This window comes from Giraffa tippelskirchi, chromosome 7 (assembly GCF_054371585.1).
Source record: "Giraffa tippelskirchi isolate mGirTip1 chromosome 7, T2T-mGirTip1v1.2.pri, whole genome shotgun sequence".
In the NCBI taxonomy this organism is placed as follows: domain Eukaryota; kingdom Metazoa; phylum Chordata; class Mammalia; order Artiodactyla; family Giraffidae; genus Giraffa; species Giraffa tippelskirchi.
Window position 1 is genome coordinate 11,187,276 of NC_137281.1, and position 27,920 is coordinate 11,215,195.

Below are 27,920 nucleotides of genomic sequence, written 5' to 3' on the forward strand. Positions count from 1 at the left end.
CTGCCCAGACACCAGGCTGTTGCCTTCCCTCTCAAGGTGGCTCAGCTCACAGCCTGTCACATGACACTCTCAACCTCACACTCACCTGTCCACAGACTACGTCTCACTCTCACCTTTCCTATACCCCACTCCATGCTCACACCTTCACCTTCACTCCCCCCCCTAGAATATGTTCACTTCCCCTCTGGAATATGTGCACCCTCCCCTTCACCTTCACCCACGGAATACCTCCACCTGTCCGGAGAACACCTCTCCCACTCACTTTACCCACCAAACTCCCTCTCCCTGGACGCTCACAGCCTCAAACACGTCCTCACTCAACTCCCTCCCCTTCGCACCCACGCGCACCTTGGCGCATCCTTGCAACAGCACCCTCACCTTTCCTACGACACACTGCCCCTCACAGCACCTGCCCGCGCTCGCCTCCGCATCATCGCCCACCACTTCTGCCCTCACCCAGCGCCCACACTCTCTGGCCGCGGGTCCCCTCGGCACACGCCCCCTGCTCGTCCCCTCCCCGGGGCCCCCCCTCCGACTCCCCGCATCCTCTAGAGGTGCCCTCTCCCCGGTTGCCCGGGGCCTCCCCGCGTCTCCCAGTCCGCTCCCCCGCGCCGGCCCCGCCCCGGCCTCGGCGCCCCGCCCCCCGGGCGGGCAGGGGGCGGGGCGAGGGGGGCGGGGCGGGCGACGCGGGCGGTGCAGGTGCCGGGCCGGGAGCGAGCGGCGGCGGCGGCGGCGGCGGCGGCGGCACCATGGGCCGGGCCCGGCGCTTCCAGTGGCCGCTGCTGCTGCTGTGGGCGGCCGCGGCGGGGCCAGGTAGGGTTGCGGGTCGGGGTCGGCCGGCTGGCCGGGTCGGGGCGGGGGACGCGCCGCGGTGACAGCCGGGCAGTCGCGGGGCCGCAGAGGCCGAACAATGCGCGCGGGGCCGGGCCGGGCCCCCCTCCCCGGGACAAAGCGCAGCGCGGGCCGGGAGCCGCGAGCCAGGAGCCGCGAGCGGGGGAGGGGGCGCAGGCCCGGCCACCGTGCCGCAGCCCCCCCAACCCCGCACAGGCCCTGATCCCGGCAGGGACAAAGGGCCCGAGACCCCCCTCCAGCCCCAAGCCAGCCTTCTCGAGGCCGGCCCCTCTGTCCTTCTGTCCGATCCCTGTGTCCCTCTGTCCGCCCGTCTCTGAGTCCCTCAGTCTCTCTCCTTGTCCCCCTACCCTTGTCCTCTGTCCCTCTGTCTCCAAGACTGTCCGTCTCTCTGACTGTCCCCCTTTCTCCTTGCCTCCCTGTCCCCCGGCTCTCTGGCCTGTCTTTGTCCCCCACCTCTGTCCCTTGGTCTCTGTCTCTTTTCACTGGGTCACTCTGCCCGCCCTCCGCCAGCATCCTCTCCATTCCCTTCTCTGTGCCCCTCTGTTTCTGCCCTCCCTCTCTGCCCCGTCTCTCTGTCACCTCTGCTTCTCTGTCCCTCATCTGTCCCATCCCCTTGTCCCCTCTCTTTCTGTCATCCCTGGTTCTCTAGCCCTCCCTGTCATCTGTCTCCCCCATTCCCACTCTCTCCTGTCTGTCTGTCCCGCTGTGTCCCTGTCCCCTGTCTCTTTGCCTCCCCTATCGACCGTCACATCCTCCATCCTGGGCTTCCCCATCACCATCCTTCATTTCTGTGTCTCTCTGTCCCTCTGTGCCCCTGGAGAGGAACTGAGTCAGGCAGGGCATCCTGAAGGGCCCTGGAGGGAAATGTGCACGCGCGCATGTGTGTGTGTGTGTGTGTGTGTGTGTGTGAAGTGTGTGGGGAACCTTGGCATGTGGGCACACACGTGGATCCAACAGAGGCCTTCCAAACGCTGCCCCTCCCCACCCATTCACACACCCAGGCCACTCTCTAGAGAGAAGCCCCCTCCGGGACATCCAGGGAGCCCTCCACCTACCCTTATCATGCACTGTGAAAAGCTGGAGTCCTCCAAGACAGGGTGACCCTGAGACTCAGGACAAGGTCAGGAAATGTCACCCCCACACTCACACTCTCACACTGTGTGTGCCTGGTACCTGCTACCAGTCACCCCCTCCCTGGTAGGGGAAGCCACTCGGGGTAGTGGGGAACGGATACCAGGGAGGCAGCTGAGCAGAAGGGGGAGGGCTGGATGTCCTGTAGAAATTTGGGAGCTGTGACCAGATGGCACAGGGTTGGGGGCCTGTCTGGGTTTAAATTCTGGCTCGTGCCATTTGCCAGTGTAGCCGATGGCAAGCACCCTTCCCTCTCAGGGCCTCAGTTTCCCTTTCTGTAAAGTGAGGGTGTTGAACTCGGTGACCTGAAAGGAAAGGAACTCCAGCTTGGACACCCGAAGGGGTTTCTGGCAAGTTGGGTGCAGGGACACCTTCCCCACTCCAGAGCTGAGGCAAAGTGTGGTTCTCCTCTCCTCAGGGCAAAGTGACGGGCTGAGAGCAAGCCTGTCACCCTCTACCTTGCTTTCTTCTATAGTCTTCTGTCATCGCTTCAGAACTTTCACCATTACCTCCTCTCTTTGTGGCAGACAAGCCACAATTTCCCAGATGAGCGTGTTAGTACTTTAGCTACATCTCCATCCACTTTTGTTTCTCTTTCTTTCTTTGTTAGGCCAGCTCATAGACTCCTAGAACCAATGAATCCAGTGAACAGAGAACCTGAGTGTGTTTTAGAACCACTGGCTTCCAGAAGCCCAAAGTCTTTAGACTCTTGACACCTTTAAAATTCTAGAACCTCGCTGGCATTTGCATTCTAGCCTCCTGACACCTTCAAAATTCTGAAACCTTTACCTCCGGAGATCCCAAATCTTGACACCTCTGAGGTCTAGAATCGTGGAAGTTTGGATTCGCAGAATCAGAGTACTGCCTAAGAGGACCACCTCCCCAGTTTGAGAATCTTTTCGCCAGCACTCCTGGGAGGGAGCTCTCCAGCCTTGTCCCTCCTGTGGTTTCAGTCTCTGCTGCCTGGTGCCCTAATCCCTTCTGTAAACTTTCTCTAGATGAAATGACGTGGGACTTTACCAGATGGGAGAGAGCTAAGTGTCCTGGGAAGCACTCTGCAACCAGGGTTCCTTGGGTGTAGTTCTGGGTCCTTCCCTGCCCCATCCCCCTCTGAGCCTCACTTCCCCTCCTGTAAACCATGGGGTAGGCAGCTGAAGTATCTGATCCCAAGGGGCCCTGCCTGCTTTCCTTTTCATTGGCTATTTCTGAATGACTTTGGCCACCAGATTGTAGGAGGTGTCCATGGTCCCCACCTTCCCCTCTTTGTCACTCCCCTTCCCCTCTCAACTTGCCCAGCCAGCAGGAGTGGGGACAGGAGCTGGGGTTCATTTATGCCCTTTCAAAAATGTATTCTCCTCTCCCTGGCTCCCTCATCTACCAGGAATATCAGAAAAGGATGATGAGATGTATGCCAACAGAAAGAAGGGTCCAGGGTGGGCGGGCGAGAGGGATTGAGAGAAGGATGGGTTGCCTGCCCAGAGATCTAGGCAGGCAGAAACAGAGACCCACAGGCCAGGCTCTGGATGGCCCAGAAGGGAGCATGGAGAACAGACCTCTAGATCCAGAGAAAAGATGAAGAGTCTGTTAAGAGTTGGGGGTGGGGCTGATGGAGGGAGAGTTTGTTAATCCCGAATAATATTTCCCTCCCCAGGGACTCACTCTTCCCTGCCTCCTCAAGTTTGGGCCGGCCACTCTGAGAAGCAGGGTTCTGCCTCTGGCCCCCACCCACCCATGAACCGGATGCCCGCATCCCCAGAGCAGGGGGTCAGGTTCCGCGAGGGATTCCAAGACCTTAGACGCAGCAGGGCTGGGGCCTGGGGTGGGTTAATGTCGTGCGAGCCTGGCCTATCCCCATCTTGGGGAACACAAAGGCAGCTTTCTCTCTCTGGGTGGGGTGGGGGTGGGGGGGCCGGACTCGCCAGCACCCAGTGGCCTGAGGCACCACGACCCGAGCACCCACTGGTTCCCGCCTGTGCGGACCCCAGGCCCGTAGGTCCTCTAGGAACCAGGCACGGAGGCACCTCAGCAGACACCCAGTGGGGCAAGAGGGCGGCAGCAGAGTCCGGGCTCTTCTGGAAGGGGGTGAATATAGAGGGTGCTGTGGGTGGAAGAGAAGACAGCGAGGGCTCAGTGCACCCTTCCGGGAGCAGGAATTCTTCCCCTGACCCCACACCCAGGAGGAACCTCCGGAGGACTCCCCCACCCCCTGACTGGGCTCCAGGCCCGGATTCCAGGGAGTTCTGAATATCCCAGGAACGTAGGGGCCACAGGGGGAACTTTGTATGCGAGGCTGCTGACTCACCCCGACGACGCCCCCACCTGCTGCTTGCCTCACAGACGGGAGGGGGGCAAGAGGGCTGGGGAGACAGGGCTGTGGATCTGGGGGGCTGACGACTGTGTCCCTGGAGCCAAAAGTTCCCAGGAGATCCTGGAGCCGGGGGCCTAGAGTCCTGGGTCTGAGGAAGAAGTCTAGGAGGTTCTGTGTTCGGGCGAGGAGGGGCTGGGGTCTTGGACTCTGGGTCTGAGGGAGGAGGGAGCTGGGGGGCTTGAACTCCTGGGTCCAGAGGGAGATGCGCGCTGGGATCCCAGGCTCCTGGGTCTTGACGGAGGGTGGGGTACAGGTGCAGACTCCCGAGTCCTGAGAGAAGAAGTCCTGGGCGGGGGTCCCACTCCAGGTTTCTGAGGGAGGAGGGGCTGGGACCCTGATGCCTAGGTCCTGCGAATACAGGCGCCTTCACAAGGCTGAGCTGGGGAAGAATTGATGCTTTGTGTGAGGATGTTCGGACTCCGCCATTGATGGGGGGCTGGGGGGGGGTTCGGTCAGGACGCAGGGATGTACCACCTCCCTAGGGGAGCATGAGGGGGGAGGAGGCAGGATGCCATGAGCCCCCTGGGGAGAGGATATGGAGGGGGCGGCTGTGACCTTCCTGGAACTGTGACCTTGAGACTCCCTTGGGTATTCGCTGACTCAGGACCCAGGAAGTGCTCCCCCCACTCCCTTTAGTCTCCGTGGAAACATCCACCAGCTGTGTAGTCTGGACCCCTGGTTCCTGAAGGAAGAGGGGGGTGAGGGCCCAGAATCCTGGATTTGAGGAGGGAGAAGGCTGGGGGCTTGCGACTTCTGGATTTCAGGGAAGATGCTGAGAACCCACATTCCTGATCCTGATGGAGAAGGAAGCTAGGAACTGGGACTCCTGGATCCTGGGAGAGGAGGCAGTTGGGGGGCTGGATTCCTGGGTCTAAAGGAGGAGAGTGTTGGATTCTGGGTCTCTACACATCACCTGCTCAGCCACTCTTTCCCAAACCCTCCCCAGTCCCTTTTTTCCAGGCAGTTTAAAGGGCCAGTGCCCCAGTCACCAAAGCTCAACCCCTCGCTGACCAGAAAGTCCTGCCTCACCACCCCCCAACCCTGAAACAAAAGCTTCTGGGACATTAATATTCCAGGCACAGATGCTGTTGGTTACTGACTCCTCAGGAGGGGGAGGGAATAAAACAAAAGCCCCCCCACCCTTACCCCATGTGCTCTCTCAAGCATAGAGCAGGGAATATGTTTGTGGGGGGGTGCAGACCCAGAGGTCCTGAGGGCACCCAAGAGATGTTGAGTTTCTGCCACTGACTTGCCTGGGACCCCTGAGCCTCATTCTCTGCATCTGTAAAATGGGGGGCTAGTCCTGAGGACCAGGATCCACAGATAGTCTTCAAGATGTTTTTTTTAAAAAAGTGCCCGGGCGTGCAAACAGGCCAGTTCAGTTTTCACAGGAATAAGCAAGTTTCTGGAGGTTGTAATAACAGCAGCGCGGAGGGCTCTCTGAGCCTCAGGTTCTGGGCTGATTCTTGTGAATCAGGCCCTGGCGTCATCCTCACTTTACAGACAGGGCATCTGAGGCTCAGGAGGGTTAAGTTAAGCCATTTGTCCCAGGTCACACAGATGGCAAGTGGTCCAGCTGGGATCAACCCAAGTGTTTAAGATGAGAATAATGCCATGTCACAAAGTTGTCGTGAGGTTGAAATGCCTAGCACATGAGATTCAGGCATCTGTCTCTCCAGACATTTATCAAGGGTCAAGCACACTTCACGCACTAGGGTGCAGCAACAAACCCAAGAGATTACAATCCTGCCTTCATGGGGTGTATATTCGAGTAATGGGGGACAGACCACCAACAAGTGTGCAAATGAATAAAATAATTTCAGTGAAATTTCCATACAGGAAATAAAAGTGGTGATGAAATAGAAAGAGTTCTGGGGACTTCCCTGGTAGTCCAGTGGCTAATGGTGGTCCACGCTCCCAATGCAGGGGGTCTGGGTCTGATCCCTGGTCTAAGTGAAGGTCTCACATGCCTCAGGACAACTAAGCCCATGAGCTGTGACTACTGAGCCTGCGCACTCTAAAGCCTGTGCTCCACCACAGGAAAAGCCCACGCACTGCAACTATCCAGCTGATGTGTTAAGACTGGTCTTGCAGGGAGGCAGGTGTGGAAGTAGGGAGACTCACGAGTAGCTCTTGAAGGACCAGGTCTCAGGTCAGAGATAGTGTCACTGGACGATGTGACAAAGGTGAACAGGTTTGAGACATATTTTAGAAGCAGAATGGATAAATCTTGCTGATGGAGTGGGTGTTAGAGGTGAGGGAAAGGGTGAAAACGTGGATGATTTTTAGGTGTTTTGGCCTGAGCAACCAGGTTGTGACATTTACTGAGACTGAGAAAACATGGGAAGGAAAATGTTTGGTGCCAGGATTGGACATATTAAGATTGCTATTCAGGAAAGTGCTAGATAAACTCCTAAGAGGGGCTTAAATTCACAAAACATTATATTCAAAGATAAAAGAAGCCGGAAGTTGGTATCCAAGGCTTTTATGATAGTTCCACATCATCACCAGAGATCCAGGCATCTTCCAGTTCTCAGTTCCCGAACTCCATCACACCCTAGTTTCAGGCAGCACAAAGGTGACCAGGTGGAAAAAGGACTTGTCCCCTTTCTTTAAAAAGCTCCCTTGCGACTTCCATGGTGATCCAGTGGCTGAGACTCCATGCTCCTGATGCAGGGAGCCTGGGTTTGATCCTTGGTCAGGGAGCTAGATCCCACATGCCACAACTAAGAGTTGACATGCTGCAACTAAGACCTGGCATAGCCAAATTAAAAAAAAAAAAAAAGTCCCTTCAAATGATCACATGACGCTTTTCCTGATATCTAGTCAGACAAAATTTTATCATGTGGCCTCACTTAGCTGCAAGGGAGTCTGGGAAATTTCTCTTTCTGCTGGATATAGGGCAACCGTTAGGGCTTCCCGGGTGGCTCATTGGTAAAGAATCCACCAGCCAATGCAGGAGACACAGGAGATGTGGGTTCGATCCCTGGGTCGGGAAGATCTCGTGGAGGAGGAAATGGCAACCCACTCCAGTATTCTACGCTGGAAAATCCCATCAACTGAGGAACCATGGTGTAGGGTTGCAAAGAGTTGAACGTGACTTAGCTGATGAGCACAGCACAGGGCAACCATAAAATACAATCAGGATTCTTTTACTAAAGAGAAAGGGAAGAGTGTATACTGACTAGGAAGCTAGATGTCTGCTTTTTCCCCACCCTTCGGAATTAATCTTTTCCACCCTTCAGCCCCCAAATCAGGTTACCTATCCCTCTTACAGGGACTGAAACACTTCTGATGGGATTTTACAGTGATTTATGTCTACCTCCCCATAAATCTTGAAGGCCTTCCAGGACAGGGACCTCATCTGACTCATCCCTGGGCACCCAGCCCCTGAAAACCTCCCTGCAGCACAAATGAATGAATGAGACAGAATGTAAGAGATATGAAAGAATAGTTATCCAGAATTTAAAGGTGAATAACCAAGGACTTCCCTGGTGGTCTGGTGATTAAGACTCCCTGCTTCCTGTGCAGGGGGTATGAGTTTGATCCCTGGTCAAGGAACTAAGATCCCATGTGCTACATGACATGGCCAAAAAAAAAAAAAAAAAAGTGAATAATCAAATCTGATCATGGCGCTTTCCTGCTTCAGTTCCTGGCCTTCAGGATAAAAGCTGATCTTGTAGCTTGGCTGAGACCCTTCACAAGCACATGTCACAATCCTCACCAATGCTGGACACCTTTCACCCAGACAACCAGGAGTGGATGTAGGTGCAGGATACGGGATTGGGAGACCTCGAGGCAGATCCTGCCTCTGCCACTCTCAGGCTGTGACCTTGGCCAAGTCATTTTCTCACTCTGGAGCAAATTTTCTCATCTAAAAAATGAGAAATGGAAAAAAAAACTGGGGATTGATAATAGTGCCTCCCTTATCCAGGTATTGTGATGATTAAATGCCTGGAACAGAAATTGCCTAATAAACACTAGCTATGATGGTTATTGTTATTTTGAAGATGACAGTGACATTGATGATGCTGATGATGATTAATCTCAGCTTTGAGCTTTACTCTGCACTGTTTACTTGGCTGGAAACACCCCCTTACTAATCCCTTACTTCGTTCCTCTGATGGATTAATCAGGGTAAGTTAACTGCTGTAACAACAGCCCTGAAATCTCAATGGCTTAACAAAAAAATGTATTTCTCGCTCATGCTACAGTCCTGTGCAGGCAGGTAACACGGGGCAGAAAGTCAGGGCCCCAGACTCCTTCCAGCTTGTAATCTTATTCTCCTCTGGGCTCCTAGGAGTCCTCTCCATTCTGCCAGCATGAAGGACTGCAGGTGAGATGAACTAGGCTGGAGGAGGTGTTTCTCTCTTCTGCCTACAGCCTTTGGCCAGAAATCAGTCATGGGGCCCCACGTAAGCACAAGGGATCCTAGGAAATGTAGCCTAATAGTGTGTTGTCCCTTGAGGGCTTCCCCTGTGGCCCAGCTGGTAAAGAATCTGCCTGCAATGCGGGAGACCTGGGTTTGATCCCTGGGTTGGGAAGATCCCCTGGAGTGGGTACGGCTACCCACTCCAGTATTCTGGCCTGGAGAATTCAATTCTATACAGTCCATGGGGTCACAAAGAGTCGGACATGACTGAGTGACTTTCACTTCAGTATGTTGTACCAGTTAACTTTAGCGGTGTTAAGACACCCTCCAAAACATTGTGGCTTGAACAGCAATTATGTTTTTTGCTCATGACTCTGGGAATCAGCAGTTTGGATTGGATCAATTGGGCACTTCTTCTCTTGGTCTCAACTGGGGTCACTCATGTGGCTGCAGTCACCTGGTGGTGCCACGGGGGCTGGATAGTCCAGAATGGCCTGACTCCCGTGGCTGGCATTTGGTGCTGGCTTTTGGCTGGGCATCTCTCTCTCCGTGTGGTCTCTCATCCTCAAGGAGGCTTCCCCGGGCATCTCCACCCAACAGTGTCAGAGCAGCAAAAGGGCATGAGTGGAAGCTGTGAAGTCTCTTGAGCTCTAGGCTCCAGAACTCATTCAATATCTCTTCTTGCAAATTCTGTTGATCCAAGCAAGTCACAAGCCCTCCCCAGATTCACAGGGTCAGAGTGCTTCATTAATGGAAAGAGCAGCAGGAATTTCCCTGGTTGTCCAGTGGTTGTGGTTAAGACTCTGCACTTCTGGGGGTTCAGTCCCTGTTTGGGGAACTAAGATCCCACAAGCTGTGCTGCACAGCCTTAAAAAAAAAAAAAAAAAACCCAAAACGGGAAGAACAGGAAACTTAACTCTACAGGGATGGGAAGAATATCTCGCCCATCTCTGCAGACAAGTTAAGACACGTGCTCAGGTGTGAAAGATGGGGTTTAGTGAACACACAACAGTTTCCCATACCCAGTGGATTGCTCACTCTTTAAAATGTGGATCCAATGGAGCTTTCTATTAGAATCTTCTCTGATCACTCATCTCCCTGGGTGGTCTTAGTCTCCACTTCCTCTGGGCTCCCAGGGTGACCTGTGCTGCCCACCCACCCACTCCTCAGATCCACTGGATCTTGATTGCAGCTCCTCTAGAGCAGCAGGCAGGTTTTATCCATCTCCTGGACTCCAGCCCACAGGAAATGTTGGGTGTAATGAACTGCATGAGACAGGAAGAAGAGGTACTGAAAGTTTGGATGGGTGAGGATCTGAGGGAGAGAGCAAAGACTGAATTGTACCCCTCAATGAGTCTCTTGTCCTGTTTCTCTGTCTACTGGTCCAGGGGCAGGACAGGAAGTACAGACAGAGAATGTGACAGTGGCTGAGGGCGGGGTGGCCGAGATAACCTGCCGACTGCACCAGTATGATGGATCCATAGTTGTCATTCAGAACCCCGCCCGGCAGACCCTCTTCTTCAATGGTACCCGTGGTGCGTGCTGGGGGCCCAGAGCCTGAGTCTTGGAAGAGGAGAGGGCTGGGGACTGACTGAAGACAGAGCTAAGCCTCTGGTCTCCTGGATCTGAGGGAGGAGGGGCCTGGGGCCTGGACTCCTGGTCGGGTGAGAGGGCCTGAAACATTCTGGGTACCCAAGAGAGTAACTAGGTGGGCACCTTTGACACCTGGGTGTGGTTGGAGAAAAGAGAGGGCCGAATTCTAAGCTCCTGGAGGAAAGGTGGGACTTCTGAGGTCCGGATTCCCCAAGTTCACTCCCACCTCTTCACTCTCTAGCCCTGAAGGATGAGCGTTTCCAGCTTGAGGAGTTTTCCCCGCGCCGGGTACGGATCCGGCTCTCAGATGCTCGCCTGGAGGACGAGGGGGGCTACTTCTGCCAGCTTTACACAGAGGACACCCACCACCAGATTGCCACACTCACTGTACTAGGTAACGGCCTCCCCCTCCTTAGATCCATCCTGTCTCCTTTCTCCTTTGCTCATCCCTTATCCTGAGACTTGACCCTGGCTGTTTTTAACCTCCTGGACATCTGCTCCCAGTAAATGACCTCTTGCCTCTATGTTTGACCCTTTGTTCCCTGAAATCCTGCAGTTTGGTTACTCTGAGCCCGCCTTGGTCCCTCGCTTGACCTCCCTCTTGTCCCCTTCTCCCTGTGGCAGTGGCCCCAGAGAATCCTATAGTGGAGGTCCGGGAACAGGCGGTGGAGGGCGGCGAGGTGGAGCTCAGCTGTCTTGTTCCACGGTCCCGCCCGGCTGCCGTCCTGCGCTGGTACCGGGACAGAAAGGAACTGAAAGGTACAACCTGGGGGCGAGGATGGGAGTGGGCTGGAGAGGCGCCTGCGCAGGGCGAGACTTAAGAGACGGGGTTCCAGGAGGTGTGGCTTGGGAAAGGCTGGTTTATATATGGATGAAGCTTGAGGAAGAGTGCATGGGTTTGGTGGACACTACTACTCAATATATTGGGCTTCCCTGGTGGCTCAGTCGGTAAAGAATTTGCCTGCAACGCAGGAGACCACCTACAGCTCAGGAGACCTGGGTTCAATCCCTGGGTTGGGAAGATCTGGAGAAGGAGATGGCAACCCACTCCATTATTCTTGCCTGGAAAATCCCATGGACAGAGTAGTCTGGCAGGCTAACAGTCCGTGGCGTCGCAAGAGTTGGACATGACTTAGCGACTAAACCACCACTCAATATATACCTACTGAATGAATTGTTAGATGAGAGGGCGTGGGGTGAAAGAGCGAGGAGCTTTGGGAAGAGACACGGGGTTGTTGGCCTGGCTTGGAGAGAGGCGTGGTTCGGAATACTAGAGGCGGGGCTGTGGATAAGGGGTGGAGCATGGCAAATAGCCTGCTTTGGGATTGGCCAGGTGGGAGGGTGTGCCTTCAGTGGGCGGAGCCATAGCCCTGACTTGACAGTTTCTGGGCGGGGCTTGGCAGGAGTGACCAGCGGCCAGGAAAATGGCAAGGTCTGGAGCGTGGCAAGCACAGTGCGGTTTCGTGTAGACCGCAAGGACGATGGCGGTATCATCATCTGCGAGGCACAGAACCAGGCGCTACCCTCCGGACACAGCAAGCAGACGCAGTACGTGCTGGACGTGCAGTGTAAGTGCCTGGCAGGCCAGCACCCGGCGGGGAAGGAGGGTTCCAGTGTGCCTGCCACCTGCCCCCAGGAGAATTCCTAGTCCTGCATAACCCAGATAACCACTCTCCCATCTCACTCCTGCCCACAGACTCCCCCACGGCTCGGATCCATGCCTCCCAAGCTGTGGTGAGGGAGGGAGACACTCTGGTGCTGACGTGTGCTGTGACGGGGAACCCCAGGTGAGCTTTGGGGTCTGAGATTCCTGGGTCCTGCGGAGAACAGGTGACCTGGACACCTGAAGCTGGAAGAACAGAGGGGGCTGAGACCCAGCCTTCTGAATCCTGAGAAAAAAGAGGTCTGGGGCTAGATGGTGAGGAAGGAAGCTGTGGGTCCCCAGTCTCCTGGATTCTCAGGGTGGAAGGGGCTGGGGGTGGGGAGTAGGGCTAGGATTCCTGAGATCCTGCTGATGGGTAGAAGTTGGGCCTGGGACTCTTGGTTTTCAAGGAAGGAAAGGTCTAGTAAGGATTGTCTTATTTGGAGATGTCGCGTATCTAGATTTCTGAGACGTCAGAATTGGGTGCTGACACCTGCGTCCCTAACTCTCATTATATCCCCGCCCAGGCCAAACCAGATCCGCTGGAACCGCGGTAATGAGTCTTTACCAGAGCGGGCGGAGGCAGTCGGGGAGACGCTTACGCTGCCCGGCCTGGTATCCGCGGATAACGGCACCTACACCTGCGAGGCGTCGAACAAGCACGGCCACGCGAGGGCGCTCTATGTGCTCGTGGTCTACGGTGAGGACCTGGGGGCAGGGCTCAGCGTAGGGACGAGCCCTCCCGGGATCTCCTCGCCGTCCTGGGTGGGACTGGGCCTTGGGAACAGGCAGAATGGATTGGATGGTGTTTGAGGCGCCGACCTATGCAAAGAATGATTCCAGGGGGCCAAAAGCCCACAGAGTTCTTATAGTTCTGGGACCAGAATGATTGTCTGGGTTCAGATTCAGTTCTGCAGCGTCCTGTTGCAGATAACTTTGTGCCTTAGTTTCCTCATCGGTAAAGTGGAAATGAACAACAGCACCTACCTCATAGGGTTGTTGTAAAAATTATGAGCTAAATATAGAAAGCAGTTGGAGGTCGCTAGCACAAAGAAGTGTTATGTGTTTAGCTCCTATGACAGTGCGGCAGGAATTTTGGAGTGGCTGGGCCCTAGCTCAGCGGTTTAAATACCTGGAGCGTTTTAAACAAGATGGGAAGGGACCTAGGTCTGAAGTCAAAGAAAAAGGATGTTCTATTTCTGTTCTCTGGGGAATGAAGTGGGGGGAGGAGGCAGGTAGGTATTAGCGAAATGACTGGGGGCCGAGTCAGGCAGTGTACAAACCAATAGGCATCCCTTGAATTAGTGGAACATCAAGAAAGGCGTCAGGAGCTTTGCTCAGTGGCAGTGTCGTAGTCAATGAGGTTTATCCGAGGCGCAATTATTGCTAATTGAGAAAAAAAAAGGCGCCAGGGGAAGGGCCCACCAGGTGGCGGTAATCTGCGAGACGTGGTACGTAGGAGGGCACGGTTGGACGTGGCGTGCAGAATGGTTTAAGACATTGCCAGCTATGGGCCCGGGCTGGGACCGTCCTCTGATGACCTGGGCCTGCGCCCTGTCCCTCTGGCAGACCCTGGTGCGGTGGTAGAGGCTCAGACGTCGGTGCCCTACGCCATTGTGGGCGGCATCCTGGCGCTACTGGTGTTTCTGATCATCTGTGTGCTGGTGGGCATGGTCTGGTGCTCGGTACGGCAGAAGGGTGAGTGGGGGCGGGGTCAAATTCAGCGACGGGTGTGGTTGGTTGTGGCTTCCAGAAGGGGGTGGGGCCTAGAGCCCGATTCGACAAAGGGCGGGCGTAGAGCCAGGATTGGAAACTTGAGGCCCAGATCCCGAAAGGGGCGGGTCTTTCAGTCCAGGATCCTGAAAGGGGTGAAGGGTTGGAACTGAATAAAGGACGTATGTTTGAATTCCTAATTGGCGAATTCGTTGTGAGCGGAGCAAGGGGATACCACCTAGAGAACGGATAAGGGTTGATCTTTCAGCGAACTTGTTAAGTCCTCCTAATTCTGCTTTTCTCTTTCTTTGCCCCTGTTTTGCTCTTCCCTGGACTTGACTCTCTCCCTGCATGTTCCATCTCTCCCTCTTCATCTGATGTGTTCTGTCTGCCTCCCCGTCCAACTCCTGGGTCCACACGTATCTGTGGCCTCTGCCGGGGGTGGGGTCTGCCACCCCTCAGGCTCCTATCTGACCCATGAGGCCAGTGGCCTGGATGAGCAGGGAGAAGCGAGAGAAGCCTTTCTCAATGGCAGCGATGGACATAAGAGGAAAGAAGAATTCTTCATCTGACCCCACCTCCATCCCAGGCCTGGGCCTGGGCTGGGGTCCACCCCACTGCCAGCTGCAAAGACATTTACCAGAGTCTGGGATGGTGGGCTTCTCCCCCTACCACTAACACCTCAGACGCTTGGACAGGGATGGGGTGTTGGCTGCCTGGGTCTCTACAAGGGCCAGAAGCAAGAGCCCAGAGGTCTGGGTCCCCCGATGGGGGGGCAAGGGCCAAAGGTCCAGACCCCCTAAGTCCAGGGAGGGCGGTAGGGATTGGGTTGGGGTAAGATAACTGGGGGAAGGTCAAGGCCCCTAGGCTGCAGAACCAGGTCTTGTGGGGAGGGGTCAGATTCTGGGAAGGGTGGGGTGGGCAGGGAAGGGGAACAGAGATTTCTTTGGGGGTCCCAGACCCCATGCCAGCCATTGTAGGAGTTCCACAGAGCTCTGGGCACCTCTTTGCAAAGCCATGTTTGCACGGTGGGGGTAAGGGTGGGGGGAGGGTGTGGAAACAGGGATTCTGTGTCTTTGTGTCATAACTTTGATGGGGGCGGTGAGGGAGACAGCCCCAATTTTGCTCCAGTCCCCTTTCCCCAGCTCCTGGGCTCTCCTCCCCTCCCCTCCTCACATCTGTCCCATCCATCTTTGTCTCTCTGTCCACCCACTCCTGGGGGGGCCTTCCCCATCTCTCCTCCAGGCCCCCCGGGGAGGGGGAAAGGAGTCTGGGGGGAGGGTGCATTGCTCTCTATGGTTTTATATATAATATATTAAAAAAATAAAAAATCTGTATGAAAATATCAGATTGCACCCCCTCCCCCCATTCCTGGCTTTTGCCCCCTTTTTCTTGTTTAAAAAAAAAAACAACACATTTTGTACGGGGCTGGGAGGGGAACGGGGAGGGGGTTTGGCAATCCCACTAACCACCATTAAACTGAGGAGAGAACAAGTTTCTGGGGTGGCTGTGTGTCTGTCCCTCTGCCCAGACCTGCACCATGTTGGGAGGGGTGCTGGACTAAGGGAGGGGGAGGGAGGGTGATGATTGCTGGTAGACTGTATCGGTCAGGAGAGGGTCCTTACATCTCCAAGGACACCTCCACCCTCCCAAGAAACCTGGGTTTTTTCTGGTCAGTCTTTCAGCCAAAAAGCACTGTCTTGTCCCTTCAGTAGCCACTGAGCTACCCTATCCGCACTCAATAGCCTGGACACTTCCCCTGCCTTATCCCCACCCTTGACATCAATCTCTAGAGGACCTTTCAATTACTCACATTTTGCCCTGTCAAAACCTATCCCTGCCAGCTCAAAAATCTTTCCCTAGCTCTCCGTTCACCTCTAGACCAAGTCAAAGCTCCTGAACCTGGCATTCCTGGCCCCTCATTCATTCATCTAAATTTTAAACAAGTGATTCTTATTTTCAAGTAAAAAATATATTAACCTTACTTTGTACAAGGTGCTCCTCAAAGAGCTGGAGATGCCACAGTGAATAAAACAGGCAAAAGCTAGGTGTTCCAGACAGCTTAGTGCTAACTGCAGACTTGATCTTGTTCTAGGCACTGAGCACCCAAAGTGAAAAAGAGTGACTCAATTCTTGCTTTCTTTTATGAAAAAAATACTACAACAAGGAAGCAAAACAAACAAAACTCAATTTCAGATTGCCATAAGTACTGTTGGGTTTCCTAGGTGGCGCAATGGTGAAGAATCTGCCTGCAGGAGATGCCAAGAGGTGGGGGTTAGACCTCTGGGTCGGGAAGATCCCTTGGAGTAGGAAATGGCAACCCACTCCAGTAGTCTTGCCTGGAAAATTCCATGGACAGAGAAGCCTGGTGGGGTTACAGTCAAAGGGGGTGGCAAAGAGTTGGACATGACTGAGCGCGCGCGCGCACACACACACACACACACACAAGTACTATTAAGATAAAAGGCAGAGTACAGGGTTATGGGGTACTATTTTCTTCTTCCTATAGAAAACATCAAACATACAAGAGTGGAACAGGACAATAAAGCCCCATGCATCTGTCAATCCCAGCTTCAACAATCATCTCACTGGCTCTGAGAGCCAATCCTGCTTTATTCATAACCTACTCACTTCTCTAGAGCCAATCTGGAGGTGCAGTCTCAGAAACATCAGAGAAAACCTCTCAGATTGACATCTCTGCCAGGATATGAATGATGAACAAACAGTTATTCGAAGATCAGGGGAGAAAGCATTTTCAGGCAAAGGGAACAGCAACGGCAAGTGCCTAAGATGGTAAGGCTCAGGTAGACAGGACCCAGTGGATAGAGGAGGGGATGAGGGTGAAGTCAGAGGTGAGTGGGGTTAGACCAGGTGTATAGCCCCTGAAAAGTGAAAGTTGCTCAGTCCTGTCAGATTCTTTGCAACCCCACTCCATAGAATTCTCCAGCCATTTCTACTCCAGGGGTTCTTCCCAACCCAGGGATTGAACCCAGGTCTCCCACATTGCAGGCAGATTCTTTACCAGCTGAGCCACCAGGGAAGCCCAAGAATCCTGGAGTGGGTTGCCTATCCCTTCTCCAGGGGATCTTCCCGACCCAGGAATCGAACCGGGGTCTCCTGCATTGTAGGTTGATTCTTTACCAGCTGAGCTACCAGGGAAGTGAAAGTGTTAGTGGCTCAGTCCTGTCCGACTCTTTGCGATGCTATGGACTGAAGCCCACCAGGCTCCTCTGTCCATGGAATTCTCTAGGCAAGAATACTGCAGTGGGTTTTCATTCCCTTCTCCAGGGGATCTTCCTGACCTTGGGATCGAACCCAGGTCTCCTGCATTGCATGCAGATTCTTCACCGTCTGAGCCACTAGGGAAGCCCCAGGGACCTGATAAAGCCTTTGATTTTCTTTCCAAGTGTAATGGGATCTCATTGAAGAGTTTTCAGTTGGAAAGTGAGTCATTTCCAGGAAGACTAAGAATGCTGCAATAGCTTCCTATACTCTCCTCGTAAAGTCTGAGCTCCTCACCTGGAGGAACTTCCCCTCCCTGACTCTGTTCCAGGCATACTAAACTGCTTTCACTTCCTCAAACCATTCAACTTTTTTTTTTTCAATTTGCCTCTAGGCCTTTGTCCTTGCTCTTCCCTGTGCCAAAGCCTCCCTAGGGCATGCGCCTCCTGTGACTCCCACAGCTTCCTCAGCTCTACTCATCCCAAGCCTAAGCACTCAGCTGTGGCCCTGATTATATGTGAATCTCCTTCCTTTGATTGGGAGGCCAGCAGCATAGATGCTGGCTACGCTCGCTGCGGAAACCATAGTGCCCTCTAGCACAAAAGAACAATAAATGTTTATCCTGCTTGTGGGAAGGGGGGGTGGTGAGGGTTGGTAAGGGTCTCGTCCTCGTGCCCAGACAGAGGATGCAAACTGATCCCAATTACACCGAGGACGCCAGCTTCGCCCTAGTCCGCAGTCCCTCTGCGCACGCGCTCGAGTCAGTGCCCCTCCCCCACCCCCGATGCCAACCCCTCTACGCCCCGCATATGCTAATCTCTGCGCTCTGGAGTATGGCCCCTCAGGGGAATATGCAAATCAACCCCTCCAGCGCCCTAGGCCTCCCATTGTCCCGCGCTAAGATTATGCAAATGAGCAGGCCTCGGGTCCAGGATCCGGGCCGAGCTGGCACCCCCACCCCACTCTCGGAGCATCCAATTTTCCGTAGGCGCGTTCATGCGAGCGCTCATGCACGCGCCAGCCTTGCCGTTTCTGGTTCGGTCCGGCTGTGGACTGTACCAAGTAAACCCGGACAGCGAGGAGCAAAGCCCGGAACCCCCCTGCGCGAGCCTCACCGATGGCCCGACCCAGAGAGCCCCCTTTCCCACTCTGCGACAGGAATGGTCTATCTCGTCGCGCAAGCGCCCTAGGCTCTTCACGCCCCTCGCACTCCCTCCTACCCCATTTGCAGCGCAGGCGCAGAGCCTGGGCGTGCAACCGCTGCCGCCGAGCCAGAACTGGGGCCGCCAGCGCCGGTGAGTGTCCGGGATTGAGGTGCGCGGGGCATGCTGGGAAGCGGGCACTACGGCAGCGCTGCATGACGGGAGTGACGGCTCCCGTCACCGAGAAGTCGGCAGCTGTCTTGGGCTGTGATGACTCGAAGGCGAGACCCAGGCTCCTTTTTCTCCCCCCACGCGGCTCTGTGCCGCTCTGGGGGCATCCTGGGAAAACCGGACGCTCTGCCCTGAAGCATTGTGGGAGTCTGGCTACTAGTCGTTAATGGGTCTGGAGCATTCTGGGATTATCCTAGCTTCTTGCGGGGAACCGTCTCTTTTGTCACACACTTTCCTCTGAGCGTCCTGGAAGCTTGGAATGCTTTGACGAAGAGCGCCTTGGAAGGTGGTCGTTACAGGCCCAAGGCATCCTGGAAGAAATCGCGGTAGCAGGGCACTGTGGGGACTGGTCCTTATAGTCCTAAGATTTTGCTCTTGCTTCCTCTCCCTAACATTGTGGGGACGGGTGCCCATTATGTTCGCGCTTGGCGCCTTGGGAGTTGGACATTGTGGGGTCTCCAGCACTGTGTTATGGTAGTGAAGGAGTCTCATTTATTCCCCTCTAAGATCGTGGAAGCCAGTCTGGCCCCCATATTCATTGTAGGAATGGGACTTGAGCACCAAGGAATGTTTCCATCTGACATCTGGAATACTCTGGAAGGGACTTAATGTGCTGTGGGCTTGGGGAAGGGTAGGCAGGACTGCTGAGCAATGTCTCCTGGTAATCCCATAGGAAGTTCTGATTGTCCCTGGTGTATGGTTGCCAGTTAAAATATGGACCACCCGGTTAGATTTGAATTTCAGATAAACAACAAAGAATTGATTAATATACTATGTTCCATGCAATATTTGAGATGTACATTTCTAAAAGACCATCTGTGTATCTGAAATTGAAATTTAACTGGATGTTGTATATTTTTATTTACTAAATCTGACAACCTACCCTGGCATGAGGTAGAATTCCCAAATTAAATGGGGCCTTATAGGCAATGGGCTTCCCTGGTGGCTCAGATGGTAAAAAAAAAAAAAAAAAATCTGGATCTGCAGGAGATCCAGGTTCAATCCCTGGGTTGGGAAGATCCCCTGGGGAAGGAAATGGCAATCCACTCCAGTATTCTTGCCTGGAGAATTCCGTGGACAGAGGAGCATGGTGGGCTACAGTCCACGGGGTAGCAAAGAGTAGAACGCGACTGAGCGGCTAACGCTATAGGCAGTAGAGTATTATAAGAACTTTTCTCTGCCATTTATGAATTCTTTCTGTCCTTAAAGCCCAATCCAGGTGTCTTTAGAAAGCTCACCTGCCACCGATGCCAGCTTTACGATGCTTCAGCCTCCTCCAGGCTTCAATCTTAATCTTTTTCTCTTTAGTCCCCAGCGTTAAACATGACACCATATTACCCAATACCCAGCATGTAAGAGGTGCAGCTGAGGCTGCCAGCCCCTTCATAATTTGCTCAGCCTGGCACTCTGCTGTCAAGGAGCACAGTGAGAGACAAAAGAAGTGCCGTGTGTATGTGTGTAGTATTGATGAAGAGGGAGAGAAAGTAGAGGAGTCGGAAGGCTTCTTCAAAGAGGCAGAGGTGGTGTTTGGCTGGGGAGAAATATAGAGGTTCTTGTATTCGAGGTGGGTTCAGAGAGAGATTTAAAAGTTCTCCAGGCAGAGAGTCGGGAAGGAGCCCATTCTAGACAGCAATTGCAGGATTACTAAGCCCCACAGTTGTGAAGAACGGGCTTCCCTGGTAGCTCAGCTGGTAAAGAATCTGCCCGCAATGTGGGAGACCTGGGTTCGATTCCTGGGTTGGGAAGATCCCCTGGAGGAGGACATGGCAACCCACTCCAGTATTCTTGCCTGGAGAATCCCCATGGACAGAGGAGCCTGGCATGCTACAGTCCATGGGTCACAAAGAGCTGGACACAACTGAGCAACTAAGCACACAGTTGTGAAAAATCTCGGTGTTCACCGAGAGAGGTGAGAGTCTGAAATGACTGGAGTTTATAGAGGGTTGGGGTTGGGGATAGTAATCGCCACCATTAATGGAGTACCTGCCACATACCAGCATTTGATACAAATGAATTTACTCAATTTTCAAAAAATCTTTTCAGCTGAAGGATCATTTTTTGAAAGGTAGGATGACATGGCTTTAAATCCTAGTTCACCCACCTACATTTGGTACGACCTTGGGCTAATTGTTAATCCTCTTTGTGCTTCAGTTTCCTCATCTGTACAAAGATAATAATTTGTCTCAGTATGGTTACAAGTACATAAATTCAGCTCTGGAAGACTCTTTTGTACCTAGGAGGAAATAGACTAGAGAAAGTAGGCCCTTTGCTTGAAGCTGCACAATTAGAATGTGGCAGATTCAGGATTCAGACCTAGACATCCTCTTGCCAAGGTGTAAACTGATAAAGAATTAGGGCTGTCAGTCACAAATTAAGTGCAGCCATACTAGTTGTTTAAATACAGAACGACTTCTAGACTGGTTGGTGTATCACCAGTATACCAAGTAATCCCTACCCCTGCTTGCCAATTTGGAGTCTTCTCCCAACTCCGGGCTAACCCACAGCCTAGCAAGTAAAGGATTAATGCCTGGCAAGAGGCCCGTGTTCCACCCTCAGTCCTGATTGGTGCTCATGTTAGTACTCCTTGTTAAATAATTTGGAATATTACCCTTTCACACCCCATTGAATGAGAACCAGATGGGGAAATTAAAGCCTACAAGAGGGACAGAGCCTGCAATCAAGGCCCTGTAGGCAGTCTAGGACAGAGCTGGGATCACCTTTGCCTTACCCACACTGAGCACATTGAGTCCTGGGGAGGCAGATGCTATGTTAAAATTTATTGTCACCACAGGTCTTTCCTTCCCCTGTCCAGCATCCCTCTCTACGTGCCAACATCCACATTAGAGGACCTGTGGCCAAGGTGTGGCTGTGGAAAGCTGGCCAGGGAGGGACACTGCCCAGCTTCTGCTCTGCTTCTGTCTCCTGTCCCCTCCCCCGGCCATGACAGAGACCCGTGAGCCAGCTGAGACTGGGGGCTACGCCAGCTTGGAAGAAGATGATGAGGACCTTTCTCCAGGTGAGACAGCCTTAGAGGCGGTAGTGTCGGCTTGGGTATCATCCTGGTTTGGGACTGGGGCTTTGCTAAGAAATCTTGACCGCGAGTGGTTCCTTGTCCCGCTAGGTGTTCTGTTCTCATTAGGACTCTGTGCTCTGCTAGGGGATCCCTTCCTGCTGAGACTGCTTGGGGTTGTAGATTGGCTGGAATTGCTCTCCTTGTTGGGGTCACTTTCTTGGTTGGACGTTCTGGTCCCGCTGTGGTCTCTCTTCTTTCCGGGAGTTCTAGATCGGCCATGATCTCTCCCCTTGCTGGGGGTTCTAGTTTGGCTGTGATCTCTCTCCTTGCTGGGGGTTCTAGATGGGCTGTGATCTCTCCCCTTGCTGGAGGTTCGAGATCGCCTGTGATCTCTCTCTTTTCTGGAGGTTCTAGTTTGGCTGTGATCTCTCTCCTTGCTGGGGGTTCTAAATCGGCTGTGATCTCTCCCCTTGCTGGAGGTTCGAGATCGCCTGTGATCTCTCTCTTTTCTGGAGGTTCTAGTTTGGCTCTGATCTCTCTCCTTGCTGGGGGTTCTAGATCGGCTGTGATCTCTCCCCTTGCTGGATGTTCGAGATCGCCTGTGATCTCTCCCCTTGCTGGAGGTTCTAGTTTGGCTGTGATCTCTCTCCTTGCTGGGGGTTCTAGATCGGCTGTGATCTCTCCCCTTGCTGGAGGTTCGAGATCGCCTGTGATCTCTCTCTTTTCTGGAGGTTCTAGTTTGGCTGTGATCTCTCTCCTTGCTGGGGGTTCTAAATCGGCTGTGATCTCTCCCCTTGCTGGAGGTTCGAGATCGCCTGTGATCTCTCTCTTTTCCGGAGGTTCTAGTTTGGCTCTGATCTCTCTCCTTGCTGGGGGTTCTAGATCGGCTGTCATCTCTCCCCTTGCTGGAGGTTCGAGATCGTCTGTGATCTCTCTCTCTCCTGGGGGTTCTAGATCGGCTGTAGTATCTTTCCTTGCTGGGGGTTCTAGTTTGGCTGTACTCTCTCTCCTTGCTGGGGGTTGTGGATCGACTGTGGTCTCTCTCCTCACTGGGGGTCCTAGATCGGCTGTGGTCTCTCTCCTTGCTGGGGGTTCTAGACCATATGCGACCTCTCTCCTTGCTGTGGGTTCTAGATCGCCTGTAACCTCTCTCCTTGCTGTGGCTTCTAGACTGGCTCTGACTTCTTTCCTTTCTGGGGGTTCTAGATTGGTTATAATTTTTCCCCTTGCTGCGGATTCTTGACTGACTTTGTCTTCCCATCTGACTGGGAGTTCCCCTCCGGGTACGACTTCTTGCCCTGCTGTGATTTCTCTTCCAACTGTGACTTCTCACCCTGCTGTGGGCCCTCTCCCGACTGTGACTTCTTGCCCTTCTGGGTGTTCTAGACTGGCTGTGACTTTGGGGCTGGCTGGGGCTGCGAGACCGGCTGTGATTTTGGGGCTGGCTGAGCATACTACGCTGGTTGTAACTCTCGACCCTGCTGAATGCTTCAGTTGGGCTGTAACGCCATTCCTTGTTGGGAGTAATCATCTGACTGTAACTCTTCACCCTCCGTGACGATGATGGAGATGAGCCGTAACCTGCCTCCTCGAAGGGAGTTCGAGTGGGGCTGTAACTTTTTGCCCTGCTGGGGGTTGCAGCCGGGCTGGAACCCTTTCCCATATCAGAGGCTCCTGGGGGGCTGTAGTTCTTCTTATGGCTCACACTTCTAGGCTGGCTCTCACTCCTTTCCTGGTTGCTGGTTCTAGGCTGGCTGTAACTTTTCCCCCTACCCTGTTTTTGCTGGGAAGTAGGAGTTCTCACCTTGCTGGGCATGCCTGGTCTGGCACCATGAGTTCTTATCCTGCTTGGTGTGCTGGCCCTGTTGGCTGACCGCTTGGAGCTGCGGCTTCCCTTTCTGCCAGGAGTTCTGCCCCGGCTGTGGGTGCCTCGGTGCCGGGGGCGTCTTACCCCGCTACCCTTGCTGGCCTTGCTGACCCTGGTGCCAGTGCTGGCCCGGGTGTCGGTGCTGGCTTTGCTGGGCGTGCGTGCCCGGCTGTGGACTCGCGACTTGTGGCTGGGCTGGTTAGAAGGGGCTGTCTTGGTCTTCGCCCATTTGGGAGATTTGGAACTGGTTGGGCTTGTGACCGAGTTGGGGGCTGTGGACGGTTTGGTGGATGTCGGAGGGCTGTTGGGCACTGCCGATTTGGGGGTTTTCAAGGAGGCGGGAGGCTTGGGAGATGCTGTGGGCATCGGGGGTCCAGTGGGTGCCGGAGACGTACTGGGCTTTGGGGCTCTCGTAGGTGGAGAAGGCATGGTGGCCGTGAAAGGGCTCCTGGTCCTGGAAGTCACGGTGGACACAAAAGGTCTGGTAGCCACAGGTGACTACCTGATTGCCTTGTTCAAGCCAACTTTGTGAAGTCACAGTGGGCAGTGAAGACCTGGAGGGGTGGTGTGAAGTCAGAGGTGGGAGGAGAAAGAGGGGTGGGTCCAAAGCTGGAGGGGTGGGGCCTCAGCCCAAAGCTGGAGGTGTGCTTCACAGCTCTTCAGCATATATGGCTCCTCAGGCTGCCTTATGCTCAGGATAAGGAGAGGGTGCAGAGAGGGGTGAGACCCAGGTCCTGCCTTCCAGGAGTTTCCAGTCTCCACACCCAGACGGTCACTGCACAGGCCAGGAGGTCAGGGTATGTTGGGGGTAGGGGAAACCCAGACGAGAGAGGCACTGACTGCCTGGGCAGTCAGGGAGGACCTCAGAGAGGAGGTGATGTGGAGCTGGGGCCTTAAAGAGGAGCAGGAGTTTGCTAGTTAAGAAGGAAAAGGTCGTCCCAGGTGGGATGGGAGCAGAGGCAAAGGCCTGGAGGAGAGAGAGCAGGGCGGCCCTTGTTCATCCCACCCATGCATCCTATTGACCCCAGATGAGTCAGCCCTGCCCCAAGGGCTTCCTAGCCTGATGGGGGAGACATTCTGGGGCCCAGATGGCTGCAGCCCTTAGGGCAGTGACGGGGAGGTGGAGCCAGGATGGAGGGAAGAGGGCAGAGACCCCCCACCTGAAGTCTTCAGGGTGGTGACTTCAAGGAGGATGGAGCCTGTGCTGGGTCCTGAAGGATGAGTAAGGAGGTCACCAGGCAGACAGAGTGGGGACAGCGTTCCAGGCCGAGGGACCAGCCCACGCCAAGGCTCTTTACGTGGCAGAGAGACAGCAGGACAGAGGCAGGAACAAGTAAGAGACAGAGGGAGCCACAGAGAGGGACAAACGTTTATAACCTGGGCTTCCAAGCTGGGTGATGCTGGCGACCCAGCAGTGAGTCAGCCCAGGCCTGTCTGCTGATCAGTGGGGAAGAACTTCGGATGGGCACCTCCCTGAGGGTTCAGGACTGGGACAGTCAGAGGGCAGAAGTGACTGGCTGCCTGGAATCAGGAGATCTGGGGTGCCCTCACCAGAGAGGAAGGTCCTAAAGGCTAACAGGAGACATTCCCAGCACATGGGAAAGCCACAGAAAAGGCTGTCAAATTGAATGCCAGGCACAAAGAAAGTGTTCTAGATGCTAGGGGCACAGCCATGAATGAGACAAAGCCCCTGCTGTCAGGGACAGGCAGTAAACACATAGCAGGAGTTGCATACGGTAAATTGAGGAGACAGATAAAGCCGAGTGAGGGGCGTAGGGAGTGCCCGGGAGGGACTGCCAGTCAGACTCACTGACCAGGTGTTCACCGAGATGACACCTGAGCAGAGATGTGACAGAAGGGAGGGATCAAGCCTTAGTCCATTTGCAGAAAGGGAGGCGAAGGCCCTGAGGTGGGGTCTGGCCTGGGTGTTGAGGGATGTGAGGAATGTGGCTGGCCCAGTTGTAACGGGGTCCCTGTACGCTGCTGGAGGAAACTAAGGCGGAGGGCCATGGATGCAGGGCTAAGCTGTCGCAGTCTTAGGAGGTGTTCTCGGCAGGCTCAGGCCACCACTCCTGAAGCAGCCGGTATTTCCCACACTGCCACTGCTACCACACTAGGGGCTTCCTCTGACTGGGGCTGGGGTCCACACCACCCCCCCCATAACAGCTGTTGGTATCACCCTTCCCTGTATATCCACTTTACACTTTTTACTTTATGCAAACTTAAATTTGTCCTAGGCATGTCCTTCATACCCATGAAATCACAGTAATACACCTATTCTTACAAATATTTTAACTCACTTTACTAGATGTTTTTTGTGTGTAGATACATATATATATGTATGTGTATATAAAGGGCTTATATGTGTGTGTATATATATATATTTATAAAGGGTTTCCCGGTGGCTCAGTGGTAAAGAATCTGCCTGCAGTGGGAGACGTGGGTTCGATCCCTGGGTAGGGAAGATCCCCTGGAAAAGGCATAGGCTGCCTACTCCAGTATTCTTGGGCTTCCTAGTGGCTCAGCAGTAAGGAATCCACCTGCAGTGCAGGAGATGTGGATTCGATCCCTGGGCTGGGGAAGATCCCCTGGAGAGGGCATGGCAACCTTCTCCAGTATTCTTGCCTAGAGAGCCCCATGGACAGAGGAGCCTGGCAGGATACAGTCCACGGGGTCGCAGAGACAGACACAACTTAAGTGACTGAGCATGCACGCATGCGTATATATTATTATAAAACCATGTATTTCAAAGTATGTATATATATGTGTTTTAATTTGTTGAAATATCTGCTCAAGTGTTTGCCTCCCTAAAATGAGCCATGCTAGGCCATCACCCACATTTAGTTTTCCCTTTTAGCTGTGTGACTGGAGGCCAGTGAGTCACCACACTTCCATGCCTCGGTTTCCCCATTTGTTACTTAGGGATAGTAATAGTAACTCTCTCAGGGTTTTTGTAAGGATTAGTTGAGTTCAGTTCAGTTCAGTCCTCAGTCGTGTCCGACTCTTTGCAACCCCATGAACTGCAGCACGCCAGGCCTCCCTGTCCATCACTAACTCCCTAAGTCCACCCAAACCCATGTCCATTGAGTCGGTGATACCATCCAACCGTCTCATCCTCTGTCATCCCCTTCTCCTCCTGCCCTCAATCTTTCCCAGCATCAGAGTCTTTTCCAATGAGTCAGCTCTTTGCATGAGGTGGCCAAAGTATTGGAGTTTCAGCTTCAACATCAGTCCTTCCAATGAACACCCAGGACTGATCTTTAGGATGGACTGGTTGGATCTCCTTGCAGCGCAAGGGACTCTCAAGAGTCTTCTCCAACACCACAGTTCAAAAGCACTAATTCTTTGGCTCTCAGCTTTCTTTATGGTCCAACTGTCACATCCATACATGACTACTGGAAAAACCATTTCCAGTAGTCATGTATGGATGTGAGAGTTAGACTATAAAGACCAAGTTGAGTTAGTATTTATAAAAAATAAGATTCTTGGGAATACCCTGGTAGTATAGTGGTTAAGACTCTGTGCTTCCATTGCAGGGGGCATAGGTTCAATCCCTGGAGGAGGAACTAAGATCCGGCATGCTGCACGGCCTGGCCAAAAAAACCCCAAAGTTCTTAAAATAGCAGTGGACACTATCACTGTTGTTTTTATTATTCCTACTTCTCCTACTTTGTTCTTTTTAACCCCCTAAGATGCAGTTCTTAAAAGATGTGCATTTGCTTGACACACAGATTCCTAGCACCTCCTGTGTGCTGGGCTGTTCTGTGCAATGGGGGTTCATCAGTGCGGAGAGCAGGGTGGGGCCCAATACTGCGGCAAGTCTGCATGGGGCTCTGGGAGGGGACAGCCAGGCACAGCCCTCTGTCCTGTGACGCACTGTCTCCTTACCCACCACCCCCTGCAGGCCCTGAGCATTCCTCTGACTCCGAATACACTCTCTCAGAGCCAGACTCGGAAGAGGAAGACGAGGAGGAAGAGGAGGAGGAGGAGACCACTGACGATCCCGAATATGACCCCGGCTACAAGGTGAAGCAGCGCCTGGGCGGGGGCCGTGGGGGCCCGTCCCGCCGGGCCCCCCGTGCGGCCCAGCCTCCCGGCCCCCCAGCCCAGCCCTGCCAGCTCTGTGGCCGCTCACCCCTCGGGGAGGCCCCGCCGGGCACCCCACCTTGCCGGCTCTGCTGCCCTGTGGTAGCCCCTCAAGAAGCACCAGCCCCTGAAAGCCGGGCCCTCGGGGAAGAAGAGGGGGGCGCGCCTCGGGCTGGGGAGGGCCGACCCACCGGGAGGGATGAGGAGGAGGAAGAGGAGGAGGAGGAGGGCACCTACCACTGCACAGAGTGCGAGGATTCCTTCGACAGCCTCGGCGAGCTGCACGGGCACTTCATGCTGCACGCCCGCGGGGAGGTGTAGGCAGAGCCCCCGATCCGGGCGCCTGTTAGAGGGCTGGGGTGGGGCGGGTGGGGTGGGAGGAGGGGGCTGAGGACACTGGGGTGGTCAAGGGGATGGGGTACCTCCAATCTGTGTCGTCTTAGCAGTAGACATGTGAAGGCCAGAATAAAAGCCAAATTCTGTGTGTCGGTCCAGTGTGCCTTTGGGGGGTGTGTGTGTGTGTGTGTGTGTGTGTGTGTATATGTAAGCTAAAGTGTGTGAGGCATGTGCCTGTGTGTGTGTGTGTGTGTATAAGCTCGTATGTGAGGCATGCGCCAGGGCATTTACCTCACCATCCCCAGGCTCCTTCTTGGGGAAACCTTAGGATCATTGTTGCCACGATAATTAA

General features: G+C 54.0%; 3 protein-coding genes and 1 pseudogene across 11 annotated transcripts; 3 read left to right on the forward strand and 1 right to left on the reverse strand.

The window, feature by feature from the left end:
* The first annotated feature begins 671 nt into the window (after window positions 1-671).
* Window positions 672-15,165, forward strand: CADM4 (cell adhesion molecule 4). Its single transcript, XM_081515975.1, has 9 exons — window positions 672-813; window positions 10,112-10,258; window positions 10,558-10,710; window positions 10,941-11,075; window positions 11,720-11,884; window positions 12,013-12,103; window positions 12,486-12,658; window positions 13,528-13,656; window positions 14,134-15,165. The coding sequence occupies exons 1-9, from the start codon at window positions 750-752 to the stop codon at window positions 14,241-14,243; spliced, it is 1,167 nt and encodes a 388-aa protein (XP_081372101.1). The 5' UTR covers window positions 672-749; the 3' UTR covers window positions 14,244-15,165.
* Window positions 13,288-13,362, forward strand: LOC145516030 (U4 spliceosomal RNA; annotated as a pseudogene).
* Window positions 15,166-18,133: 2,968 nt separating the features above from the next.
* On the forward strand, window positions 18,134-27,716 carry ZNF428 (zinc finger protein 428). 9 transcript variants are annotated; one of them, XM_081515990.1, is made up of 3 exons: window positions 18,134-20,175; window positions 21,079-21,282; window positions 27,051-27,716. In XM_081515990.1, exons 2-3 carry the CDS (start codon window positions 21,207-21,209, stop codon window positions 27,551-27,553), a joined length of 579 nt encoding a protein of 192 aa, XP_081372116.1. In that variant the 5' UTR covers window positions 18,134-20,175; window positions 21,079-21,206; the 3' UTR covers window positions 27,554-27,716. The 9 variants fall into 9 exon arrangements, with proteins under 9 accessions (XP_081372116.1, XP_081372119.1, XP_081372117.1 ...); XM_081515993.1 differs by having other exon boundaries at window positions 18,134-18,592; window positions 21,058-21,282; XM_081515991.1 differs by having other exon boundaries at window positions 18,134-18,592.
* SRRM5 (serine/arginine repetitive matrix 5) lies at window positions 21,029-27,884 on the reverse strand. The gene is made up of 3 exons (XM_081515985.1): window positions 27,470-27,884; window positions 24,307-24,438; window positions 21,029-23,700 (listed from the first exon to the last, which is right to left on the reverse strand). The coding sequence occupies exon 3, from the start codon at window positions 23,573-23,575 to the stop codon at window positions 21,242-21,244; it is 2,334 nt and encodes a 777-aa protein (XP_081372111.1). The 5' UTR covers window positions 23,576-23,700; window positions 24,307-24,438; window positions 27,470-27,884; the 3' UTR covers window positions 21,029-21,241.
* Window positions 27,885-27,920: the final 36 nt, after the last annotated feature.